The 27,796-nt window shown below is 42.8% G+C and overlaps 1 protein-coding gene across 2 annotated transcripts in view; it reads right to left on the reverse strand.

The window, feature by feature from the left end:
- The window catches only part of mark4b (MAP/microtubule affinity-regulating kinase 4b), a 39,440-nt gene extending 12,018 nt beyond the window's left edge, over positions 1-27,422 (reverse strand). Inside the window, exons 1-14 of one of the 2 annotated variants that reach the window (XM_053422243.1) lie at positions 26,330-27,422; positions 14,460-14,657; positions 13,381-13,434; positions 4,898-4,946; positions 4,746-4,811; positions 3,871-3,941; positions 3,327-3,383; positions 2,504-2,740; positions 2,083-2,202; positions 1,801-1,900; positions 1,299-1,408; positions 923-1,112; positions 620-840; positions 17-120 (exon numbers count right to left, since the gene is read on the reverse strand). In XM_053422243.1, the coding sequence (XP_053278218.1) occupies positions 17-120; positions 620-840; positions 923-1,112; positions 1,299-1,408; positions 1,801-1,900; positions 2,083-2,202; positions 2,504-2,740; positions 3,327-3,383; positions 3,871-3,941; positions 4,746-4,811; positions 4,898-4,946; positions 13,381-13,434; positions 14,460-14,657; positions 26,330-26,377 (1,625 nt within the window). In that variant the 5' untranslated portion in view covers positions 26,378-27,422. The remainder of the gene's footprint in view (positions 1-16; positions 121-619; positions 841-922; positions 1,113-1,298; positions 1,409-1,800; positions 1,901-2,082; positions 2,203-2,503; positions 2,741-3,326; positions 3,384-3,870; positions 3,942-4,745; positions 4,812-4,897; positions 4,947-13,380; positions 13,435-14,459; positions 14,658-26,329) is intronic. The other variant, XM_053422242.1, reaches the window with a different exon arrangement.
- Positions 27,423-27,796: the final 374 nt, after the last annotated feature.

Raw genomic sequence — 27,796 nt, forward strand, 5'->3', positions numbered from 1 at the left:
ACTGTGCACCTCTCACCTGTTTTCTTTGCCGTTTTGCAGCAGTGTCTGTCTGTCAGTGCTGGATCGGTCCGTACAGACGTATGTGTTTCTTCGAGTCATGGCATTAGCAGGGACGTTATTCTGGAGAAAAGAATCAGAAACCTCAAATCACATGAATTTGCTGGTGAATAAACTATGTCCTGAATATCTGGGAATGTTCTGTTCTCCCTCGATGTGGCGGATGAGTGTGGTGCAGAGAGAGCTTCACGTTCAGGGCAGAAATTGATTTACTTGAAAACACTGACTTCCCTGTCGTGTGTTCTGCTGCACAGAACATTGAAGAGTTAGTCTGACTTCTGTCTTTAACTTTTCACATTCCCTTAACTTCCTCTCTTAATAATACTAACACCCACAATCTCTGGTTTCTCCTAAAATAATCTAGGGTTTGTTATTTGTCTCAAGCTTTGAAAATATTTTTCAGTTTCTCTCTAATCTGGGGCAGATCTTAATATTTGGAGTCTTCATAATATCTGTGTCAGTGTAGCCTCAGTGTGCTGTAATCCGAGGAAATGGGATTAGGACAAGGAGGATCTGCGCCATCTGTACACTGGATGATTCATCAGAACCATAGAATACTGACCGTGGTTGAGTTCACCTCCTTGCGCCGGTCAGGTATCTCTGCCTTATTTGGGTTGTGAGCAGAGCTGACCATGGGGCTAGAGGGGGTGGGGGTGCTACGGGAGCTGGCGGTATTGGTGGTCGGCTTGCGTATTGAGAGTCGCTCCTCTTTGAGTGCCGCCCCTTCACCGACACCACTGGGACTCCGCTTGGGGAGCGTGGATCCTGGAACCGCTGGACCACCTGAGAGGAAAGGACTTCTTAGTCGCCAAGATTTCAGAAATCAAACTCATCATGCTAAATCTCTCGATGTAATTTGCATTACAGAAGTCAGAATGTCGTCTCTGGCGGTGGTACGTCGAGGCGCTGCGCTGTGCCTTGTGGCCAGAGGATGTAGAAGGTGCACCAGAGGAGGAAGAGGAAGTGGAGTGTTTGCTGGTTCCATTAGTGACGGTGCCGGGCCGCACTCGAGCGAGACTCAGACTGCTGGCCGTCCGAGACTCACTGCCATCAACCTGAGATACAGACAAACAGAAATAGATGGAAGAGTAAAAACTACAGTATAAATAGATCCAGGTATTATTTTTCTATATTTTCTCAGTGCAACACACCAGGATTATATCCAAAAGTTGTCACCCCAACAAGTAATTCATATAAGTCACCTGATTACAGAAGATGTAAAAACAAACAACTACACTCACCTCAGTCTTGCGTCCCAGCAGCAGGTACGTGGCGGTGACCTCATTGTATTTCTGACTAGACAGAGATTCTCTGATCTCGTCCCTGGTGAAGCCCATCCCCACCATCACATCTGGAACCAGACCGATGACATTTGAAACAGCTATTTAACGGTTTGCTCAGCAAGTCACAAGTGACACAGGCGGAGCCTCTTATTCATTCGAATGTGAGGGTTCAACCACATTGACCTTCTCTGGGTGAACATGAGGAAAACTGGATTCATACAGGACCTGTTCAACACAACTGCAGCATCAAGTCAGATTTAGATTTAAGGTGAATAAAGTTAGAGAGTCACAAAGACTTTGTGGCCAAAACGCCAAATCTACAATGGAGGCTGTTGAACCTGAAGCTGTAACGCCTGCTGACAGGACCCTCCATCAACTCACAGTCAGAGTTCTCCCTCCCCGGACATTTCTATTATTTATGATCTTTTATAAATAAATGCTAAAGGTGTGCGTTGCTCACCAATGCGACCGTTATCATTTAAGTCCTCCACAGGCTCTCCGTGGGGCTTCAGCTCCTCGCAGTCAAACCCCACGTTGATCCACTTATCTTTCATAATTTGCTGGTGAGGAAAGAGAAGAAGAGAAAGAAGCATAAACAAATACAGTATAAACTGTTTTTCTTATTTACTTAATTTACTGATTCATCTACTGAATATGCCTTTGCTCATCTTTGTGTTTGAATGTATTATTGGAGTCTTGGTGTGTATGAGTCTCCTGGTGGCGTTGTTGTTTCACATCTCACCTCCAGCGAGCAGCGCTTGGTCGGGTTCAGGACCAGGAAGCGGCGCAGGATGCCCTCGCAGTCGGTGGACATGTAGAATGGAACACGGTATTTCCCCCTCAAAACACGCTCCCGCAGCTCCTGAACACAACACACACACATACAGAGAGACTTTCAACTTGAGACACTGAATCTGTCCAATTATTAATGATATTAAAATCATATATGATAAATAAAACAATGTGGTCAGAAAATATCAGAGTTTAAGTTTAAGAACGTTAAGGTGACTGTATTTAAAATAAATCTTGTACATTTTCTTCTGTATCATCAAAACATCATCAAGGTATTTATAAAAAAAAATCTTCCAAAATCCCTACATGGGAGATTTAGTATAATGACACGTGACATCATGTTGAGCCAACACAGTCTGTACGTAACCCACCTTTAGGTTCTGTCCATCAAAGGGCAATGACCCACTGACCAGCGTGTACAGGATGACGCCCAGGCTCCAGATGTCCACCTCTGGACCGTCGTACTTCTTACCCTGGAAGAGCTCTGGGGCGGCGTAGGGCGGGGAACCACAGAACGTGTCCAGTTTACTGCCTGCAGTGAACTCGTTACTGAAGCCAAAGTCGGCTATTTTAATGTTGGAATCTGCGTCCAACAGCAAGTTCTCCGCCTGCAGGAAACAACACAGATTGTGAAACACATGACAAAGCAGGAAAACTACAATCGTGTGTTTTTACTGAAAAGCTTGCTGTAGGCCCAAAGCTTCTTTCAGTGCTGTCAAACAGGTTTTATCTACATCATCTTATTAAGTAATATTTGACAAATTAATACAAGCAGTCAGACATTAAGTTTCAAATGGTCCTTATATACAAGAGAGTTTATGAGCCATTTTCATTCTTTCTCTTATATCTTCACCCCTATCTGTTTGTTTGTTTGTTGGTTGATTTGTTAGCAGAATTAGGTAACAACTATTTGATGGATTACATGAAACTGCTGGCAGGATGCATTCTGAGTCAGTGAAGAACCCATTCACTTTAGGGCTTTGCACCAGCTCACAGGCTGGATGAGGACTTTTATTTCACTTTCTTTAACATTGTGAGATAGGGATGTTTTAACTACTTCCAATATAGAAATTTCTTTTCAGATGAATATTGTCTATGAATGAGTGAAATGTGGTGCAGCTTGATTGAATTTAAGGTGACTGTGACAGTGGTATGTGCTCTACTGAGTGACACTCTATTTAACTGTTTAAATACCTTCAAGTCTCTGTGAACAATTTTCTTCAGGTGACAGTAGTGAACTGCTGACACAATCTGAGGAGAGAGGAAGAAAGATAAGACATCAATCAAGAGCCGACAATCCCACATTATATTTGTACTGTCAATGGAAGATACATTTTAACAATGTCTCCTTTACCAATAATAACACAACTTTACAATTTTAAAAGTGAAGAACTGAATTTCTTACTGTGTGATAAACGCGACTGTTGATTATTTTATTTAGTCTGAATTAATCAGAAATGTTTCAAATTCAGATTTCCACTCATTTACTTCTCATATCATGATGACTATATGTTGCTTCCTGTTCTCTCTTCTGAATCGGCACAGACATTAATTTGCTCCGCTCAGTTTGTCAATCTCCTCTGTTACAGCACACACACGACCCCCTGAGCGTAAAGTCTGCTGACATTTGGTTTTCAGCCCGGATGTGCCTGCAGGTTTCCTGACACGCATTTCCCACTGATGAAATGAGAATCCTAGCCGGGCTGTTCATGGATGAGCAGACAGATGTTTTACCCACCTGTCTGAACTTAGCTCTGGCCTCTTTCTCCCTCATTCTGCCATGAGACACGAGGTAGTCGAACACTTCGCCTGGAAGAAAAACAAAATGAAGTCATGCTGCAGTTTGGGCTGACATGAGTTTCTAACTAATCAGATGCTTCATGTATTTATCAGTCATGTGTTGGTGACCCAAATACTGTGACCTCAAAATCAATATTTAAATACTGTGATTAATGTTTAATATATATATGCAACGCAACAAAAATGTCAAACTTACTAGTTCGACAATTCATATGAAAATACTTTTGACCTCCTTGAGTAAACAGCTGAAAATATCTATCAGACAAAAACGCCCAAACTGCTTCACTTCACTTTTATCCTGAACACTAAAATCATCTCAAAGTTTCCAATGTTTTTTATGTGTAAGCGGTGTGTATGTGTGTATGTGTGTGTGTGTGTGTGCGTGTGTCTGTGTGAAACATTGCACTCTAAAGATCCTAAAAGGTAAAACAGGCTGAGGTGGAGTTGAACAGAGCAGCCTCTGAGCCGGTGAGCTGTTGCGTCCTTATTAGGTATTAGACGGAAGAGATTACTCAACATGCAGAGGGAGAGAGCAGCGAAGAGGGATTAATGGAGAAGATGAGGGAGAAAAATAAAGAGAAAGCAGAAACATTAAAAGAGCGCAAGATGAAAAGAAAGCATAAAGAAAACAGGGAGAATACAGACCAGGGAATAAAGAGACAGACATGAGGCCTCACTCCTGAAAAGACCGACTAAGGAGTTGGATTTGACTGTTGATCTAATGAACTGTGTTAAGTCAAGGTAAAGAATCTAATTGGCACCATAATCCCCAATACTTTTAGACACAGTCCTGATGGTGGAGACGCCACTCACCTCCGCTGGCGTACTCCATGATCAGGTAGAGTGTCTTCTCCGTCTCGATCACCTCAAACAGCTGCACTGTAACACAAAGACGAAGACATGTTAACACAGAGGTCAGCATGGACACACACACACACAGGATAGTTCTCTGTGTCGAAACTCACCTATGTTAGGATGGTTCAGAGTCTTCATGATGCGTACCTCTCGAAACAGCTGGAAAAATATGAGAGAATGATTCGTCAGACATCCAATTTAAAGAAGAAAAGGATTTTGGTTGATTTTCATTTGAAGCTATGTTTTTCCACATAAGCTGTGTGATGACATCATTATATGGAGACATTTTAAAATCAAAAAGCGTCCGAGTCAGTTTCAAAGCAAGTCAAGACTCTTTTCTTGAGTTTCTTCCACATTCATCTCAAACGTGTCTTGTTAATCCATCAAATTAATTGTTCTTCAGTTAATTTACCCAGTTAACAGCTGGTATATAGACAACATCCCCTCTTCATCCATCATATCCTTCCACACACATCCATGTTTTCCCTCACACTTAGGTTTCCGACCACCTCGAGATCACCCAAGGGAGCTTCCCCGTGGTGCGTGGCTGACAGCAGGGTCTCGGTCCCTGGGTGTGCTCTCTCTCTCTCCCTCTCTCTTTCCACCCATTCATCACTGAGCTGCAGCCTCATCCTGCAACATCACCTCTCTGTCTAATTAAAGTAATGCGTTTGTCTGTGAACTCGATGTTAACAGATTACAGCAACAGAGACGGATGTATCACTGTGGAAACTGCTGATGGCCGTGGAAGTTAATCACCACAGAAAGGAATGAAAATCAGAGAAATTTACTTGAAACTGTATTTAGCTCATTCATTAAACCTGTTCTATGGAGCTCTGTAAAGCAATCAGGTCATTCATCCATCATTGGTTGTTTTAGTTTGGTTACTAGAGACAAAGTGAGACATTCTGACCCTGGCTGGGGAAATGCAACTAGTGTGTTTGTGTGTGTGTACTTTATGTATGTGTGTGTCAGCAGGAAACTGAGACAGGAATGGAAAATGAGGAAGATTAACAATGCACAGGAGATGACGGCAGGCAGGAAAAGACTGGAACACAATAACTAGAAGTAAACAATGTGTATTAGTATTTTTTTTGTATTCGCAGTGTTGCTGTCATTTTCGCTCTCGGATATTTTACCTTTTTTTTTTTTTTTTTGAATAACTTCTTCACGAGAGAAAAACAAGTCGCGGGCGGTAAGGACAAACGGCAGAAGAGGGCGACCAGCAAAATAACAGGAATACAAAAGAAGGAATGCACGATGTCTTCATTCTTGTTGCCGACACTCAGATTCCCTGGGAAACACACTCCTCCCTTATCTCTACATTAGTATCTCTGTTACAATAACATTTAAACCCCAATGCAATTCCCATATTTTATGTGTTTATGGTTACATTGTGCCTTATAAATAACAAATTTGACATTTTGTAAAACACAAACACAATCTGATATCTTAGCAAAGGCGCTAATTTGCGCTCATATTTTTCCGTGTCTCATATTTACCCATTAAATACACATCTAAAGCTAGCAGCTGGCTAAGTGTTGAATTATTACTTTAAAAATACATATTGGTGCAAAGAGGAAGATAGAAGTGCAGACTACAGCAAATTAAGTTTACATGACATGTATATTAATCCTATCCATCCAGGGAGGGCCACAGTAAATAAAGTGTGTCCTGTCCAACATATTCAAATTCATCACGTTCCAGACCTGACAGCTGTTGCTTGTGCCCCTCCTGCAAGGAACCTTCGTTCTCACAGAGAAGTAAAAACACTTATAGGATGACATAACTCCAGAGTCACCTGAGGCAGAGTGTGTGTGTGTGTATGTGTGTACGCCTTGGTGTATGTTCTGACAGATATTACAATAGACAGATTCCTGGTACGCTATTGACCGTGAGTTAAAACACCAGAGTAGTTTGCCTATGCAAACACACGTTCTCCCACAAACACACACCAGTTTGTGCCAATATAAAAGCTGACAATAATAACTGACAGGTAATTATTTGCCAATTTAGATATTCTATTAATTAAGTTTTCAGAACAAAAGCTGATTTACAAGTGTATTATAATTGACAAAATGATCATTAATAAAAGGCGTTTTTTATTTAAAAAAAATATATATTTAGAATTTATTTGAGAAAGATCCAGGTTGTGTTAAAGCATTCACACTTCACACCCACAGGGAATCTGGTATCAACGTTAGTTTCTATTCCACTCTGTCACTTTTCTTACACAGTGCGTTAAAAATAGGAAGTGTCATCATCATAAAGAGACAAACAACGGCCCACTGGGAGTGTGTGTAATTGAATTAAGTGCACGGTGCATCAGCTGTTCATCTAAGCTTTAAGAAGAATTATCAGCTAAGCCTCTTCTCCCCCTTGCTCTCTTCTATAACCATTCAGCTCTCTCTTTCTCTCACTCTCTCCTAAGTTGTCATTCATCTTTTCTGCCTTCATGGTCAAAACTGGGGCCACAGCTCGGTCACAGTATTTATTGTGATAAAAAATAATGACCAGGAATTTTTTCCAAATGGTTGAAAAGAGGCCGAAGAACCAGGAACCTCAGCAGCTGGCCAGGAAATTGTTGAGTCACTGGTATTGATCACAAATCCTTTCAATCCTCAGCTCATATTGATTTAATGTTGTGCTTGTGATGTTTCTTATTGCACTTCTCCGCTGCACTGCAAACGAAGACATCAGATCCATTTGTTCGCAGAGCCAAGAGAATGTCTTCACTCTCTCTCCTCCTCATGTTTATCCTCTCTTCAATCACTCGTTTCTCTCACATGGCGATGCCCCGCGTCACCATCGCTATGCCAACCCAGGTATTAATCCCTAGGCCTGAATCTCCTGCACTGGGGGGGGGGGGGGGGGGGGTCGGGGTCATGGAGCGGCCGGCACATGGCAGGAGCTGCACATGCAGAGCTTCTGTAAAGTGTGGTCCTCGCATCTCTAAAGTGTTTTTTGGGGTTTTACAGTATTTACATTTAAAACTCTCATGTTTAGAAAATGCTTCTCTCTTCGTTCAGGCAGCATCAATCAACTTCCGAGCCTTAACATCCGACGTGTCTGTGGGAACGAATAATGAATCAACCGCTAAGTCACAGCTCTTACTGCTTTCCTACAAGGATTTACACAAAAAGATTTAACTGATTAGGACCTTTTTTCTCCTCCACTTTTCTGGTGCTGTTTGATTCATGTGTCTGGCCTATCAGTCTGCTGACCTTTGACCTGTTTATCGTGCCCTTATCCTCGTTCACACACAAAAACTCACAAAAAGAAAGGGAGGGAGCGAGAGAGCGAGGTGGAGCATGAAGGAAACAAAGATGTTGAAATTGAGAAATGAGGAACTGATGATGCTTGTTTTGCTCACATCTAAACATCTTCACTGCACGACAGACAGTCTAACACACGACAGTACTTCCACTTATCAGTCGCAGCCAATCACGAGACCAGAGGAATCCAGAGGAAAAAAGAGAGGAAGAAAGAGAAAGACAAAGAAGGACAGAATGAGAGGGTTGAATGAATACACAGGCCTCTCTCTCTCTACTCTCACGTCAAAGTACTCCTTGTGAATAACCCTCTGTTTGTGTGTGTTTGAGTGTGTGTGTCTGTGCATGCGTCTGTGTGCTCCATGAATGAGACAGTCCCGCTCTAGATCACTGACTACAGTTAGATGAACCATTTTATCTCTCCTCAGTCAATATGAGAACGATGGATGGCAAATTTCTGTTGTGTTTTTCTGTTGGGCAGACTCTGGCTACAAAGGACGTCTAAACCGCAAGATGGCGGCACCCATCTCTGGGACATTTTGTTTCTGTACAACGAGAGGAAGTGCAAACGCGTCATCCATTTTTATATCCAGTTGGTTTTCTGTGCAGAAGGAGACCTTGAAATAAAACACCAAGAGTTTCAACTGAGTATTCAAGAAGTTACTGAATATAGATAGAGACGCTCTGATGGCATTTTGTGCTTATTCCACCATTAAGGAATCACTTCACTGTGGCTGCCATGTGTGCAATGCCTGAGAATGAGCTTCAGCTCTATGATTGAGTTCAAGTAGATGGCGGCGGACCCAGAACTCACTCTGTTGGCCAGCATTCGTAATTTAACTTGAGGCAAGTCGATGAGCACAAAGTGTTTTAGGATTGAAAACCAGCTGCAGCGTCACATTCTGGTCAACCTGTAAGTTTCACTGTGTTTGAAGGGTTTCCTGGTACAAGGGCATTACAGCAGTTAATAAGAAAAATGGCCTGTACCAAGTTTATAGTCATGTACCAAGGAAAACAGTTCCAGTGGGATTCTTTACAACAAAATGAGAAACATTCTGAGGAGTGAACCACATCAACACATGCGGATGCTTCTCTCGAGCAGAGTTAAAGGCAAACAGCAACTGTCAGTGTCCTGTCCACAGCTTGAGAGACTCTAATGAGCAACATTACTCACGGCGTTGCCTCTTGCTCTTTAACTTGTCACTCGGGAACATTTGAATAGACTTTTGACCCCGCTCCTCCTTTTGTTGCCTGTTGCTGGGAGCACTGCCCTTCTACGTTATACCGAAAAACTGACCATAATATAAACAGCATCTTCCAGCGCCTCCATACCCATAATGTCCAGCAGTAAGTGGAGCTCCCAGGCCTGTCAACGAGGGGCTGAATCATTAATGAGGAGTAGCTGTAGTTTAATTCTGTTTCTCGTTTTGCTGGCAGTTTGACCTAGATCATTACAGACCTGACTCAGCTCGATTAAATAAGGAGAATTATATATATTTTAATAGACGCTGACCAATCAAGGGAGAGTAAGGGAGGGAGAGGAGGATTAGGGCAGACCAAAGCGCAGGGCATTGAACGTCTCTCCTCTACTGTTCTATTTCTGTTGTTGTGGGAAAACCTTCTGGTCCCCGTCTGTCCACCCTCTTGTCCCTTCATCCTCTAATTATTCTCTACACATTCTGGCACAATCAAAACAATGAGAAGAGCGGCCACAATATTATTATGCACAGACACCAACAGGGACAATAGCAATGCAGATAATGGCATTACACGTGCACACAAAGGCAGGGAAGAGACCGTGTCAGGCTGTGGGGTTATCGGCCTGTTATCATTCACCTAGGCCCAGACACACACACACACACACACACACACACAATCTCATCTTTCTCAGGGTCCCTGCTTCTGTGCCAAGGCCCCATCACACCCCCACCCCGCCCGACCCTTTTGTTTGCCTGTCTGGAATTCAGCTCCTGGCTGAAAGGGGCCTGGGTGAGGGGGGAAAAACACACTTTATAGCATCAGACGGTGGCCCAAACACTGTCCTGCCTACACACACACACACACACACACACACACACACACACACACACACACACACACACACACACACACACACACACACACACACACACACACACACACACACACACACACACACACACACACACACACACACACACACACACACACACATTTCACTTTTTCTGCACACCACGACATGGCTGGCTGCAAAATTATCCAGTGCTCAAAGTACCACCAGGCTTTGATGGGGCCCCACATATTCTGGCAGATTATCCAACAACACACACGGCAGGGGAAGAGTGCACAACAAAACCCCCCTCGATCCTCTGTGCCGCTTGGAAAGTTCAGGAAAACAGGAGCGAGAGACTGACAAAAACCTGCAAAGAGATTTAACTGCAATTCAGTGGATATAAAGGTTTTCTGTCAAACATACAATTTTAATGCGTATCTAACTCTTCCACTAAATTAATCTGAGTCTGACATTCAAATTTCCAACCCTGCTCATAAACACCTTTAAAACTGCTAAATCAATCTTTTCCAAGACAACAATTAACGGTTTATATAAAGTGTACTTTTTCAATTAGCTAAATTGCTTAACATTGGCAAAGATTTACACTCTACCAAATGAGAGAGGATAATAGTGTTTCCACTGTAACAACACTTCACCATATCAGTGTCTCTTAGGACCGCTTAGAATGTAGGCAGATGTGTTGGATTTGCATTGGACTTATGATAATGACTTATGCATATATCATGAAATGACAAACATCTACTGAAATAACTCAATTACGTGTTAAACCTCCTCACTGTGCTTGCATAATGCATATGTATTATATTGAAATGTTTTTGACTTTTGTTATATTGTGCTAATTAGTGATATTATTTTAACACCCAGTCTTATTATCCATTATTGCACGATTACGTACAGCTGCACTGGAAACAGATTTGTCTCAAGGCCAGATTCCTTCTTCAGCCTGCTGCTGATCAGCCTGGTACTCGGGTGAAGTAGGGCGTTTGCACGGTGGCACTTTGACAGAACTGTCTATTCTCCAAATTGAGAACTCTTTTGAAAGTGCCAAAACTGACATTCCCTACATCCCTGAAATGGTTCTAAGGTTCGAAGAGGGTACAGCTGTGATTACAGTATAGCAACATATCGCCTGGGGAGAAAGGAGAGAAAGTGGGACATGCAGTTACAGTAAAGAGAACGAAATAAAGAGAGAGAGAGAGAGAGAGAGAGAGAGAGAGAGAGAGAGAGAGAGAGAGAGAGAGAGAGAGAGAGAAAAAGAGAGAGAGAGAGTGTAGTGGGGCGTAATGCTTCTGTACAGAGAAGTTGACAGAATATAGACTGAGGCATAACAGACTGTAGAGTGAAAGAGTCAAAGAGGAAAAATAGAGATGCCCCTTTTTATTTCAACCATAAATTCTTTTGAATTTTAATGCATTTAAAAATTGAAATGCAAATATATGCGTTACCATTAGGTACGTTGAAACGAATACAGTAAATCAATCTTCCATGAAAGAGTAAGAGTTACTGATCCAATTTCTTTACTGAAAAAAATTATCCACAAGTTGAAACAAAGTGTGAAAATTTAATCAATAGGCCATTACAGTCTGCACATTGTCCATGAATTGTAAATTATTATTTACATTATCTTGTAATAGTATATAAACTAAATTAGAAATGAAGCGATTAATCAAAAAAAAGATCACGTACAAGAAATCCTTTGCAGATTCACTCAGTGGACGCTGTCACCTTGCAGTGTTAGAGTGTCACTGACGACAAAATGCTGACAGGACACAACTGGCCTGCCCAACCCTGACCACTGCAGAACGCACACGCACATGCACGAGCCCTGTAAAAACCAAGGTCTTAACTGACAGATTCAGGCAAATGAATCTCACAGATGCTTATCAGCATAGGAAAGTCTCTGTTTCCCACAAAGCAACACAAAGGGACACACAACCACCTATCAACTCAGTTTCACCTCTGTCAGTAGTTTATCAGGCGGTGATAACACTGACACAGTCTCAACTGAGGTTAGTGACATGATGATGGTTCTTTATAAAAGAAGTTTGGTCCCGGTGTATTCTGAGAAACAAAACTAGAGTCCTCAGTTGATTCAGTCTGTACACTGATGACAATGAACACTTCCTCTTGTTATACAAGATAAAAACCTATCAATCTTTCAAATCTGCTTCATTTTTACAGGTGAACATTCTGTTAATGACAAAGCAGTAAACAGTGCAACGTTCCCAGCTTGAAAACAGGCTGTAGGCCTGCGGCAAAGTTTCTCACTCAATTTTGTGTCATTAGATCGCTCTGAACGAACACATGCATCACACGTGCACGCCCAAACAACCACAGCGGGCCAAGTTCACACAGGAGAGAGCCTAATCTCATTAAGCCGTGAGCGCAATACACAGTTAATACAGGACCCCTAGATGTCACTAGACATGCATACAGTGACGCACATTACTCCTTTGACCTGGTTAGTTCCAGTGGACTCAGTGGTTATATTCTACTGATGCAAAGTAAAAGTCAATGACTCAGGGACTGAGTGAGACTATATCGAGTTTAAATCTTCCATTTAGGTCAATTTTATTTATAAAGCACATTTAAAACCACTTGGCTGACCAAAGTATAAGGTACAACAAGAAGACCCAATAACAAAATCAGCTGGGATAAAAACGTTTTCTACTCGAAGAGAATGCCAAGAAGAGCAGATGTGTATTTAGTAAGGATTTGAAGTGAGCTAGGGAGGGCCAGATCTAATGTGGAGTGCTAAGTTGTTCCACAATCTGCTGTCAGCTACTCCAAAGGCACGATCACCTCTGGTTATGAGCCTCGTTTTAGTTAAGTCCAGGAGGAGCTCTCTAACCGTGTGCGCAGTCCACTTCTAAAACATTAAGTTTCACATAACAACCACAAGGTCAAAGTTCATACAAGAGTCATCTGAGCCAAAGCATCACAAGATGTTATTGAGCTCAATGACTGCTCCTGATGCAACACCAATGCAAACAAACACAACAGCAGACTCGCTGACTGTTGAATCTTTAAGATAAAAGCACAAAGGGCTGATACAGGGATCACAAGAAAGAAAGTAAATCAAAAGTGGGCAATTCGTTTCTGCTTTACGAAAATTAGGGCGCATGATTGTGATATACATAAGCTGAGATCCACCCGGATGTTTATGAAAACATCTTTACATGTGTATGCGTGTCTTCTGGTTCTGTACCATTCTGAATTCAGTGTTTAGTTTGAAATAAAAACGCCTGCACACAAACATTTCACTCACCTTCTGGAGGCTGGTTGGGTTGAGTTGTGTTTTATCGATGATCTTTATTGCAACCTGTTAGGAAAAAAAAAATATATATAAATTAATTAACAATAACAATCTTGCAGAGAAAATATGTTAATCACACACGCTCAAGCACAACTGATCAATTCAAATAAGAAAACATCTGATATTGAAAATTGACTTTATACCACTAATTTATCCAAATAGTTTCTGTTTAATCTCTAATTTAATTTATTATGAACTACCACAGTTTCTAAACTGTATAAAGCGGTCTATGTTTATCAGAGCTGCTGAGCAATGTGCACTGGAGACCGGCTTCTTCACTATAAGCACAATGGATTTCAATGAAACAACATATGTGTTATAGCCCTTATTCAATGTTACATGGGGGGGGAATAAACAAGCAAATTAAAAAGCATGTAGTAAAAACAATGAAATCTAGACTAGGGCTTCATAAGAGGCTTAACAACATGTGGTGGCCTGATCAAACACTGCGTCAGACTGCCACGTTAAACCACCAGTACATGACTGACTCCTTCTTTACGTGGGTGGAGCGAGCGGCTCTCACATGATCGAGCCAGCGGCAGAAACATGAACTTTCTCATGAGCCTGATGGAAATATCAACAGCTAATGTAGGTCATGGATTTTACGGGAAAAAGGAATACAGTGTACTTAAACAAAACAGACATAGACCTACACAATTAAACACAACTGTCTCTCTTCAAGGCTCTAAGGCTTTGATTTTGCCGTGAGATGAGACCGTACCGTCTGACTATAAAACGGTAACAGAAGGTGCTTTGAACTTGTAGGAAGAGCCCTTTAAAAATCCATCTGTTGGCTGAGTCAGAGGGTTTGCTTCTTTTCTTATTCTCTTCTGATTCCCCTGGAGTCTGCTTCAGCTAGTGGAGGAGGCTAGGTTTATGGCCTATACTCCAACCAGCCAACAGGGGGAGGTCAAGTTGGGTTGGCATCACTTTTGGGGGGCTTTCTTACGGTCAATCTTTAAATAGAGTTTATAGTGATAACTTTATTGACACTAACACAATCTTCTACCGTCTTGTTTCTTTGAACTCACCTCTTTGCCGGTTAGTATGTGCCGTGCCAGTTTGACCTTGGCAAAGTTACCCTTGCCGATAGTTTTGAGCAGCCGGTAGTTTCCGATGTGCGGCTGCTCGTCTGAACACAAAGCGATTGAGTTACGACATCTGGCCCCAAGTGAGCGGCTTGACCAGCCAGTTCCCTTCTCTGAGCGGCTGGCCGACAGGGAGGCGTGCTGGGGAGAGAGAAACACCAATCACTGTCAGTACAACCAATCACTGAATTAATACACAGCTTTGTAGCCGATCTTCATCGAGTTCAACTTTACTCCATATTGAACAACGCTGGTTTTGAGGAAGTGAAAAGAAAATATAAGTCTTGATAATGCTCATAAAACATCTGCATCACTGAATTAGTCAAATGTCATAACTGGTTTGCGTTCCTTTCTTTTCAATGACTGTAGTTTAAGCACGTTTAGGCTTTTTCGACTGCTCAGACAATATAACACATCACCTTCGACCATATCTATCAATTAATCCTGAAACTTCAGCTCTAATCTCTATTTGTATCAGAGGTTTCTATCCTTTTACAGATGACAAATGAGTAAAGAAAGTTTCACTGTACAAACAAACTGCCCAATCAGTGTTTACTAACATCCATGGGACCAACACCGTGTGACCAGCACCATGTGACCTTGAATGTGGTCCTGTAGTCATGTGACTACCACCTGGCGCCAAATATCCATAGGTGAATAGCGAGTCTGCATTCCTCACATTCATATGTGGCTGTGAGGTCACCAGTGTTTTATCTGTGGCCGGATGACGTGAGACGGGGGAACTCATCTGCCCTGAACTCCTGACACTCTGCTGATACACATGACAAGCTTTACTTTAAACCTGGAGCTGAGAACAAAAAAACTAAACGCTCACACACAGACGAAACCACACCATTTTGAAATGCACCCACTGTGGTGAACTCTGTGGTGAGATCACAAGATTTTCACACAGTGCATAGTAGACACAGTCTGCAACTGTTTTAAATAAAACCAAGATGGATTTTTATTTGAATCAGCACCAAATTGCACACACTCATAAGTATCAGTCCCCTAAATATGTCTGATTCTTTTTATCCATATCCATGAATTATTCCATGAGAAATCAAGGAAAAGGTCCCGATCTCCCTATGTTAAATAAAGTGAAAATAATGAATTTGAATGAGTTCTTCCCTGACCTTTACCACAGCCTTCCACCCAGTGTAAAGTATTCTATCCAGTAGATTTTGGTAATCCTGTTCACTAACGGACAAATGAGGGATGAAAACAAAACCTGCTCAGCACATGTAACAAGGGTTTCTACACAATCCATGATGTAACATCTTCCTAAATAAAATTATTCTTTCTTACTTCTTACCCTCCTTCATTCTCAATCCTTCCCTCACAAATAATCCACCTGTTCATGCATGTTCCTTTCCATCCACACAGAGAGGGCCAGACTCAACCTTCTTTTTCCTTTATTGTTCACATCAGGTTTCCTCACAATCTTCTTCAGTCTTTCATTTTTACTGCTTTCTATTGCCAAAATGCTAAATCAATAGGTTGTCATTTTGTTGTGGTATTGTTGTGGTAACCTGATTCAAACCAGAGACACAGACGGAAGACGTTTAAATGAATTAGATCATTATCTGTGGAGTGTTCATCACAAAACACCAACATTGACTGAAACCGGTATTGAAGTTGTAAAGGAAACCCTGGAGCACATTTCCTGTCCGGAAGATCCCTGTAAAGCACTTTGTAGTATACTGCAGCCATAAAGCAGAATATGTAGTTGTCCCAATTTATTCCACACCAATTTTCACTTTTTCCTTACCCTCCCCCGATTTATTCTCCCTTCTTCTCTCTCCCCTAGTTTGTCCCCCATCCCCCAGACAAATCAATTTGCCTCTCTTCCCTCTCGTCTACTCTCCAGCCTGGACCCGCCCTCTCTTTTGTCTAGCGCCACTATCTTTATTTTCAGCGAGCTCACATCAATTTGAGCTTCATGCTGCCTTCTACCACCCCCCACCCCCAGTGCCCTATAACACCCCTCCACCCCCAGTGCCCTACAACACCCCTCCACCCCACATACTTCTTTCAAGGAGTCCATCGATTCACCCACTCCTTCTGATTACCACGCAGTTTCATTCAAGAAGAGGCCTCTGTATGAATGTGCGAGTGCAGTTGGGAGAAGTGTGACAAACCTCTTGCCAGCAGAGTGTTCTTGGGGAAGGCAGAGGTATTTGTGTGGAAAGTGTGTGTGTGTGGGGGGGGGGAGACCTCCCCCAATGCATCATTATACATGCAGGGTGACATTTGGTATCAGAGATAGATGGAGGGCTGGTGGACGGTTACGTGAATGCGTTTGTGTGTGTGTGTGTGTGTGTGTGTGTGTGTGTGTGTGTGTGTGTGTGTGTGTGTGTGTGTGTGTGTGTGTGTGTGTGTGTGTGAGAGAAGGGGGTGGCTCTACTATGTAATTTGCACATTCAGCAAACAAGCTGCACCTTGTCCTTGCGAGCTGAATCCAATTCTCTGTGACGATGCCCTACACCTCAACGTGTCCTGCTTAACTCATTGCTCTCAGCTGCTGGTGCAGCTTGTGGGGCAGATGGAAGAGTCAAGGATGCAACTGAAGCTAGATGCGGCTAATAATGCCACAATGGTATTATTGTAAACAGTACAGTTGTCATTTAAACAACTTTCCTTCACATCTTATGTATATCTATGTATTTTAAGCCTTTATAATTAGTCCTGATTGGATTTTGGATCAGGATACCATGATAAGTAAAATCCAAATATAGAAACTGTCACAGCAACTACTAGCCTTCAGTTTTATGATGACATGTCTGCTGAGTGATCATGATCACCATCAATTATTTAAACAACAAGCTAAAATGGGTCAGTTAAGTTTCCCTCCAAAATATCTGAATTTAAGCTCGAAGCAAAATCCTTGGAAAAAGGGGAATATTAAAGTTGTTTATGTAACTGTCTCTCAAAGCTCCTGATTTTTTTATATAATATGTTATTATATTATAAACTGCTTCATAACCAGCAGTTAACAAGGACTCCATCCAGACTCCCACATATTAGGTCGTTTCACTTTGTAACTCACCAACAAACAGACGGACAGAGGTGAAAACTTCCCTGGTGGAGGTAAAAATTATAAGTACATTCATTTTGGTGCCCCTGTAAATCTGAATTATTCCATCTCTTTCTTGTATATGTTTCAACCTGATGCTGGAATTAAAAGCATCTTCAAATATTAAATAGATTTATTTGTAACTTTTCTCAAAGTGGATCTATAACATTCTTCTAACATCTCGTTACTGAAGAGACCTAGAAAATTGAAATATAAGGAACCATGAGACGTCCCTCATAATGTCCACATCCCCTTCAATATAAGAGAATAAGTGTTGGCCAAGTGGTGACATGCATGTCTGCATGTCTGACATTCCATCACACAGTACAGCAGTTATGCTCCATCTGTGTGTGAGGGCGTCCAGCTGAATGTAAAACTCACATGAATTGAAACTCGTGAATCTAGTGACACAGTTCTTCTGTTGTGACTGTGCCTGATTTGACAGAGCATGACTCCACATCACATTTGTACTTCAAACTAATTAGTTTCTCAGTTTACAATAATGTTCATTTAGCTGTTTGAGCATCTTCATCATCTTTGTTTGTTCTTTTCATGTTGCTTCTGTGCCACTGCTGAGCTACAGGCTTATTCTATCTTGTCACCTGCAGCCAGTAAGTGATATTTTTATGTTAGTAATGTATATTTTATTGCTTAATCTGCAGCTGGACTAATATATTACTATACATGCGAGTGTCAGTGTTAATGCTGAAAATGCAAAGGTGATGTTCCCTTTCTTCTTTGTTCTATTATTGCTGTATTAAACTAAGCTGGGGGAGCGGCAGGCCACTGCTACGTCAACACTTGTAGTGTGACGAACAGAAACATGTTTCCAAACAATGGCCCACGCCCTGAGGGAGGTGTCTGAGTGCTGCTGCCTGGACGCACTGTGGGTCGGAGTTTGTGCGTTGATATGGTGGAGTTGTGTAAAGACCGGATATTTGATATTGGTCCCTAGCAGAGTGGTGGCATAACTTTGAACCATCCTCAACTCCTGCTAATACACACACATTGACCCACAGCTTGTGCCCGGTTTCCTCTTCCTCTCTAGCTGCTGTGGCTCTCAGCCTCTCGGCCTCGTGGCCTCACACTGGTTTGTCACTGGCTCTGACACACACCAGCAGACACACTGTCTCAACAACATCACAGAACACAACTAAAGAGAAAACACTGCTGAAAATAAAAGGATGAGTTATCATTATAGCTCATTTGACTAAATTACATCTGTGCTGTTTATTCCAGTCTGTGCAAATGCTGTACTTTTCACAAGTTTCAAAAAGTCACACCCGCACAGCAGGTCCGGACTTCAGCTAAATCTTCAAACGTCACAAACTCATATCGACTCCTCACGTGTCAGCCATCGATCAGGAGTGTGTGAGAAGTGCAGTAGGAAGCTGCATTAACTTAACCTGCATCACTTCCTGTCCAGCAGAGAGCTGTCACAGCGATCACAGCAGGCCGGTCACATGTTGCGCTGCAACACTCAGTAAGCGTTTCCTGGCAGACTGCACAAGGAATCGAGAGAAGCCAGAAAAACATGTCAGTCAGTCAGTGAGCAGTGACAGACTGTCTGATACTGTGCAGCTGGTGGAGTCCAGCAAATTTCCCTTTTAATTTCTTTATAAAGCATTTACTGGCAAATACTACACTTGTTCTTAGGCAAAATTGCTAACTGGCAATTAGCCACTGTGTTAAATGTTCATGTGTAAACTTTCAGTAATGAGTATCAGTTTTTAATGACAAAAAATCTGGTCATCAATAAAATGTTTGCTGTTCTTTTCATAGCAGGACATTTTTTTCACGACTAGGCACTTGGGGCTGGATGGGATGACAGAGGTAGTTCAATGGCAGCAGGAACAGATGAAGGTCACCTGTCTGTGAGTTTTATAATAATTAACCGTGATAATAGAATTGGCCTTTGTTTATTTATTTCTGGCTTTCTGCGTCATTAGACAGAAGCAGTCGAGGATGACAAGAAGTGGTTCTAGATTCAAACCCGGCTCACTTGCTTTTTTTTGAGGAAGCTCTAGTTGCAGTATATACTGTACCACAAAAGCTTTGAGGGGAAAATAAACTAACTTACACTGTGAGTAATTATCATAAGCTGTACTCCAGCCCACAAAAACATAATAAATGACCAATAATTCACTTCTTCTTTTGTACCTACTGAGAACGTGTCTTTTGAGAGATTTCTTTAACAACACAGCTGCTCATCTGTCAGTGTCTGACAGACTTACTGAAATTCCTCCCAATAACCATTAGCCAGGCTATGTGTCAAACGGGTATTCACCGTAAGGTCTGACTCTCTCACATTCACTGTATATTTCCCCAGGGAAGGCTGAATTGTGTTGTCCTGTATAGAGACCCAATCTTAGCCTTCTGTCTCATGTGCCAAGTACAGTTCAAGTAGCAACGGTTCAGTATTCAAAAACTCTACTTTTCAGGTACTTCACTCAAAGCAGCCTCATTCGACCCTTTGTTACACTGAGGTTAGCAGTCTTTAAATTCAACACAACTTTGAAACGGTTTTTCTTGGGCCTCTCGTCACAGGATTCTGGCTCTAACACACATTGGGTTCATACTAAATCATGGTAATTGCCAGGTCAGCTCGGGTTTTTCCACGACTTTAACAATCATGAAGGTCTCGCTCCTCAGCATGTTGATTATAGCTTCCAGGACTTATATCCTCATTAAAATGGAGCTTGAATTTGCAAAAGACTGTCACATCTTGCTCTGGATATAAGACTGTGTCTGTTGGATATTCACCATCTTATTTAGAAAGTAACTCCAGTTAACCCTGTCTGTAAAGCACAACAAGATTTCCTTGAGAATTTCGCCACTATTTCTTACAAGATGCTCTCTCTCTCTCTCTCTCTCTCTCTCTCTCTCAAGTCTATTGCCTTCTTGTAGTGGAACATCTTGGAATGGATACAATAAAACTAAAACTAACATCTTCTTAACTTCTGTCGATTAATATGCGGTGGGTCACTTATAAATATTTCTGAAGATGACTACTACAACCCCACGTTGAGGGTTCGAGCACCTCCCTCCTCCAGTCTGACATTACCTGGCGTCAGTATCCAAAGTGTAACAGGATTCCTCAGTCTCCATAGTGCAGTGCACACGCACAGTGATGCTCTCTGTGCGACTCTGGAGACCTGCCACATTACTCAGCATATCATTCACCACAGGGCTGTGATCATCGGACCCAGCTTAGGACGGGTCAGATTTATTCTGTTTGGATCAACAGCAGCAGATTAAACAACTGAGTCACCCCTTGGCTTCTCTCACAGTCGCTACACAGACGGATTCTCCGCTGTTCCCAAACCTCCGAGTCACTCTAGGTTCTCAGATGCAGATGCTCTCAAGACACAGTTTCTTACCCAACAAGTTAAAAAAAATATCATCCTCTGTCCTATTTTTGTAGTTTTGGGCATCACCTCTATAGGAAATAAAAACATTGTTCTTGTGCTACCTGGTTGAAACAAGGAACTTCTGTGTATGAGTTCTGTGAGAAAATATCATATTGGGGAATTATTGCCTCATAATTGCTGACGTGTTGCTTTGAGATTGCAGTCTTCTGCAGGAAACTGACGTGTCACTGTTTGGGGAAGTCGACAGCTGAAGACTCCTACAATGTACTGATGTCGCCACTGTTATCTATTTAATAGAGATTTAAAAACGCCTGCTCAACCCGAAAGGAAACCTCAAATTGAAAATGACAGTACAAGTAAAATAACAATATCACAGGCTTTTTGTTTCTACTGACCAGTCCACAATTAAAGGACGCTCTTGTTGCAGGGCTCAGCTAATGGACAGTATCAGTGGCTGCTTGTTCTGATGTGACATTTCCTCTGGATGAAAACAACACGATTGCCACACACAAGCATAGAGAACATTTGACGCTGTCTTAATCTCAAACGGCTAAGAATAAACATGAAGTCAAAGTGCACTGTAAGGAAACCAGCTTTGACGCAGTGTCTAGAGAAGAAAAACCTGTTGGAACATGTAGATACCATATTACTGTGTCACCATTGTCCATCCAATTGAAGAAACTACCTTGAATGGAAAAGGGAGGTTTGTAAATGCAGAAAAAAAAATGTTAAGATCTGTGAGAAAATACAGATCTTACTGTTTAAATTAGGATATTTCTCATTCAACACATTTTTTGTTTATCCACATTTGACTACACCCTGACATGATAGTGTCAAGACACTGAGAAACTACAGATGCAGACAGACTCTAAAGATCAGGAAGAGCTGCGTGGGTTAAACTGCAGCCGCTCAGGCCTGAGAACAGACGAGGACACCTGAGAGCTGAGAGCAGAGGAGCCCCGTTATACAATGAACACAACAGGTTGACTGTCCACATGTAAGTGTCCTTTATGCTCGTCTGACGGTTTCTTTTTGTAATTGCATGCGTCTGTGAGATTGTGTGTTTATCTGAAGAGGGGGAGTGTGCATGTGTCAGTTAACAGAGGCTCTTGGAACAGTGGTTCTTCACATCGTAGCCTGATCTCCACAAAATGCCACTGATCTCTAAAAAAAAAACTAAAAAAAAAACTTCATTTGAGTTACACAATTGCAGCCAGAAATACTTTCTGTGTAACTTGTGTACCTAAGATGTTGTGTATAAATAGATGGTGGATAAAAGATTATACAGTAGTACATTTAATCTATAATTGGCCTCTTAATCTTGTATCTGCTGCTGAACTTAAATTATTTTTATTGGACAATACATTTCTGCTTGTGTCTGTCCATGTCTGCTACTCATCCCTGACTGATCTATTAATGAATACTTAACTAGCTCCACTTCACTAGCCTCAATGCTCACATCAAAATGTCTTCTGGTCATTTATTCACACCTATAACAGTTTGCCAATGCTTCCCAATGACAAATATCACCAGGGAAAACTGGGAGCTCAGTAACTTGCTCATGGGTACCTTGGTAGAAGCTGTTGAGGCATCTAATCTTTGGAATCATAGACTGTAGATGGATGAAAGTACAGCTCCTCAAGAGTGAAGCTCAAGTGCCTTGATCAACTCCAGGCAGCGGGTTGCAGAATGGGTCATGTGGCTCATGAGACCATGGCCCAAACAAAAAAATTATTTATTTATTATTAATTGTTTGTTCAGGTATAAATGGAATGAAACGTCATGATTGACAGCTGAGACCGACTCGGGATTGGTCAAGCGTGTGTATTAGTGGGATCTAGCTGGGACGGCTCCAACTCCTGATTGCTACTGCATAGACTCAGGCTCCAAATGACGATAGTTCATTTCTGGAAAGTGAGAAGAGGTGGAAACACTTCTACAGTCTATGATTGAGACCAACATACATGTAGGTCGTCTAATATGAACACGCCTCATCGTATTCAGGTCGTACATGGTTCATTTGGCCTCTGGTCCAGATGATGATTGAACACCTGGGGCTGTTTATGTGTGAATCTCATGTGTTTCTAGGTGAGATGAATGCAAGGCTTTTGGGGAACAAGTCAGGACAGCGAGCTTGTGAGTCTTTGGCTTGTCCAGGGAACACAAAAGCCCTGTTCTACCCTGAGGAGGAAAACGGAACAATGTTTAGGCCTCTGTATTAGGAGAAACCACTGTACGTGTATGCACATGCACTCACCCACACCTACTGAACCTGGCTGCCTTTACTGTCTCAGAGACAGAAACCTCCTGATTAGCTCAGAGCAAAGTACATCCATGTCACAGTGCAGCAACAAAAAGTACAGACAGTCAGTACCTCTTCATTCTATCTGTAAGAGGATTCACTGACTAAATATCATATGTCACAATATTCAGTGATAAGTCTAACCTAAACTGGAGTTATACTATAGTCACAGTTCATTTAAATCATTGTAACTTTCACATTTTTCTTACTTTAACAAGACTGAGTAGAAAAACATGAGAACTGACGTTAAACCACAAACGCTAACAGGACTACACCAGCTGCAGGTTTAGCAGGTTCAGCAAAGTCTTCTGTGTGTGCATGTGACAACACCAGTGAACGTGCACACTGATAATAAAACAATCCCAGAAACAGGTCTGGAGATAATTTATGACATTATCTCGCAGAACAACAACAGAGAGTGATACAATCGTTTGTAGCTGAATGTAAAGGTAGAATCTAAACATCCATGACAAGTTTCACACAAATGTTTTATTTCAAACATTAAGTTGTTCAGTGAAATCCAGATGATTGTCAACCCTGTCTCTTTGTCAGCAGGATTACCCAAAAACGACTGAATGGTTTTCTATGAACCTTGGTGGATGGATGGGAAACGACTCAAGAAAGAATCCAGTAAATTTTGGTATGAATTCTGAAAACGGTGTGAATTCAGTCACTCACTTTAACATCGAGCTTTTTGGGGGGGTTTTGACCCATATTTACCAATTTCCAACAAATAATAAACATGAACTCTGATTCCAAATGTCTGAAAAAGGCCCATATTGGGTCCAGCTCCTGCAATTTGGATACAGCATCGACTCCGCCATATTGTGGTTTCTATTATGATTTGATTAAGTACACAGCACTAACAGTATCCAACGTGAAAGTGTATTCAGCGTATTGAGCGCAACTAGTAAGATGAACACAATTCAATCATATGATCACAGTTGGAATGTGGTAAAAAGTTCAGCTGCCGGAAAGGAGAATAATTCAGAGAAAATTCTGCACTATAAGGAAACACCTCTGTTAAAGTACCTGAATATATAACACTGAGTAATGACTGGGAGCACATTTCAAGAAGAGGGACATAGTGTTTTTGTTAATGGACGAGGCTCGGTGACGGGGGGGTTGGAAGACTAGATGTAAAGGGGTTCGTAGGAGGTACACGGAGGAACCCCTGCTTTTGCCACAGGGAGGCTGCTAACAAGATAACTTGCAAGTATGACAATAACTGCTTTCCCACTTACAACCAAATAGACTTATCGGCTCTGCTTTTACAAAAGATGCCTCCTCTAAAAGCGTATTTATAATTCATGAACAGGGACTAGTTCTGTTTTGTGAAATGTTTAATACAACCTTAAAACTGCTAACTTGATGGCGTTGACGTGACGTGACAGCTCACTACAGCTATCCTGCTTTCACAATAAGAAATCTCTGTTGTGATATGAAGGTCTAGCATGCAACCGCCAGCAATCTTTAACAAACACCAAACGAGCACCTAATGGCCTCTCTTATTGGTTTACTGCTCTGCTTTGTTCAGGATTAACTGTTTTACTGGCCCTGTTATCAAACAGGAGAAGGGACCCAACAATGACGTGACACTTTTATTTCTCCCAGAAACACTCTGAGACTGTAAGAAAAAAAGAGTAGATCTTTAAAAGGAAATAGAGATAACTCTAAGTTTCCTGTTGTTATGACTAAGCATCTTTAATCTAACTGTAACAGAATAAAGGGCTTCTGGAAATCCTAACTTTTGGGTGTGGCCAGACACAAACTGTACAAACCACCACAACCATGTTCATTTAAAATAAAAATCCACATGATTCTGACTGCTTCACGAGTGCCTTGGGTGCTGACACAGCCTACAGGCAATAAACACATGGCTGTAACAATCCGCAGTGAGTCTGAGCTCAGCTGGACCCACAGAGCAGGTCGGTGAGCAGCATCGCGTCAAAGTCTGAATACGTGCAGAAAATCTGTATGTTTTGTCTTCGGGTATTTTCCCTTATTGCTGCCGTTCAAAACTCCCATTACAGCCCAGACAGAAACATTTCTTTACACATGTCAGTCGCCAAATGTACAATCAACAGTCCCTGCAGGGATTGGTCAGTGAGATCACCACAGGGAAACCAGCTAACCGTTGGTTAAACTCTGTCACAGTCTCTACTGGTGTGAAATAATTACACAATAACTAAACAGCAGGAAATTGGTTAAGTGATGACATGCCCTTTAAATATTTAAAAAAATATGAGGGATGAGCTGTGTATTCTGTCAGCTGGTGGCTGGTACTGCTAAAGGAAGCAGCTCCTGGTGTAAACTTCAAGCTCTGTGCCCTTGAGATAAAGGTGGGGACTCTCTGTACATCAAGACTATTAATGTCATAATGATGTGGAGGGGAATTATCTAGAGGCTCACATCCTTGCAAACATATTTAGGAATAAAATCCCGGGAACAGAAAGGTGTGAAATCCCTGCATTTAAAGCCCGGCCCCCCAAAACACAGGAAAACATCAGCAGGGCAAACCAGGCTAGCCTGACACAGCAGATTTCTCCACACTTGGGTCTGACCGGTCGAGTTTCTTCAAGGATGAGACTGGACAGGTCAGACAGGATGGAGGCTGGAGGTGAGGTGATGGAGGAGGGGTGGGTGGACTGGGGCAGATGGAGGAGGGAGGGTGGGTGCAGGGCAGGCTGGGTGTGGAGAGGGCTGGGTGGCCTTGGGTAAAATGCATTCATTATTGATGAGCTGGGGAGAAAGACTAAACATGCGCACTGGAGCTGGTGGGGGAACGAGGTGTGTATTTGAGATTAAACGTGTGATTTTGGGCATGGCTGTGGGATCAATAAAACAAAAAGGGCTCTGCACCCAGACCTCCCCATAACGTCACCTCTCACCCCCGTGTTCCCCATCTCCAACCCCGACCACCTGAGCCGGTGTCGGTCTGCAGAACCGGTCACCAGGCGGACTCATGTCACAGCCCGCTGTGATACAATGTGTGTTACGGTTTCCTCCAGGAGCTGATTGCCCCTCTGACTGCTGGAGGTGCCCGTTTCAAGCGTCTACTTACATGGTCTGGTTTCCGCTCGTTCCCAGGCAGTGGCGTGCGTATAGACATGTTCGTCCCCGAGTGCTCTCCGCCGTCCAGGGGGTGAAAAACAACAAGTGGGCCGAAGGTTTGTGTTCACAGCGGGGTAAAAAAAAACACCAGCCCCCAGATCAGCCTGGTTGTCAGTCGCACCAGGATCAGAAAAACACCGCCTCGCGTCTCACACCACCCTCATTGTTCCAGTCCGTGAAGGCAGCACGGATCACCGGCAGTGATCCAGCTTAATTTAATGCGTTAAACAAAAACAACCAGGGGAGCGACCGTCACCTCATGGCCGGCGGCCGAAGACGGAGCCTCCTCAGAGGGATACACTGAAACAACAGCCCAGACCGAGGCCCCCACCCCGCTTCGTCCCCCCCCGGATCCCTTCACTAACGTTATCGCACCATGTCGGCCAACACTAACCGCCCGCTACACGACCCGCTACTCGCCGGCTCACTCGGAGCTGCATCTGGGGACAAAGGGGAGAAACACATCCAGGGAGGATGGAGCAGAAGGGGGGACACGGCTGTGGGTTCCCCTCGACCACCACGGGGAAAACGGGGAGGCTGTGTTTCCTGTTAGCTAGCTAACGTTATGTTCGTTGGGACGAACCGGCGGCTCCAACGGAGAAACTGTCCCGGAAAAAAGAACCAACAACCGGCTGCGGTATCCTTTCAAGACGCAGGGAGATTTCCGGGTGAAATAAATCAATGGCTGGCGAACTGCGGTGGTATTTAAAGAAAGCGGCGGATGTGCAGCGTCACATCGCCGGTTCTTCCTCCTCGGTCCTGTCCGCCATCTAGGTCCTCTCTCTCGGCTCGGCTGTAATTGTGGGGGCGGTGAAAGGAGAAGAAAGTGTCCGGGAACGGGTCACCAGCCGCGGGTAGATGTGCGTGTGTCTCCCCGGGGCGGAACCATAACTGTGTTTATTCTGATGGAGGAGGCGAAAACCAAGGAGCTCCACTACCTCCACCTCCCAAAATACACCGCGACAAGAGGGGAGGGAGGAGGAAGAGGAGGAGGAAGAGAGGAGGGGAGGGAGGAGGAAGAGCGGAGAGGAGGGAGGGGCGGAAGACATGGAGGTGAGGAGGGGAGGGAGGAGCAGAGGAGGAAGAGAGAAGGGGAGGAGGAATAAAAGTGTGGGGGGGGGGCGGATGAGGAGAGGAAGGAAAAGGGAGGAAGTGAGGAGGGAGGGAGGACAGTGATGTCAACAGCCAGGGCTGCTGCGCAAACGCACTCTCACTTATGTTGCCTTCAGGTACCCCTCATAAAAATCAGTCTCCGGGGATTCGGGAAGTGATAAGGAGCGTATGTTTAGGAAATTAAGTCAAAATTTACGAAACAAGGAGTAACTTTTGAATTTACGTAAGTATAATTAACTGGCTGCTGTTACTTCCGTAAAAAAAAAAACTTTTACTACTACTTCAGAAAAAACGACGCAGTTGT

The sequence above is a fragment of the Pleuronectes platessa genome, chromosome 5 (assembly GCF_947347685.1).
Source record: "Pleuronectes platessa chromosome 5, fPlePla1.1, whole genome shotgun sequence".
In the NCBI taxonomy this organism is placed as follows: domain Eukaryota; kingdom Metazoa; phylum Chordata; class Actinopteri; order Pleuronectiformes; family Pleuronectidae; genus Pleuronectes; species Pleuronectes platessa.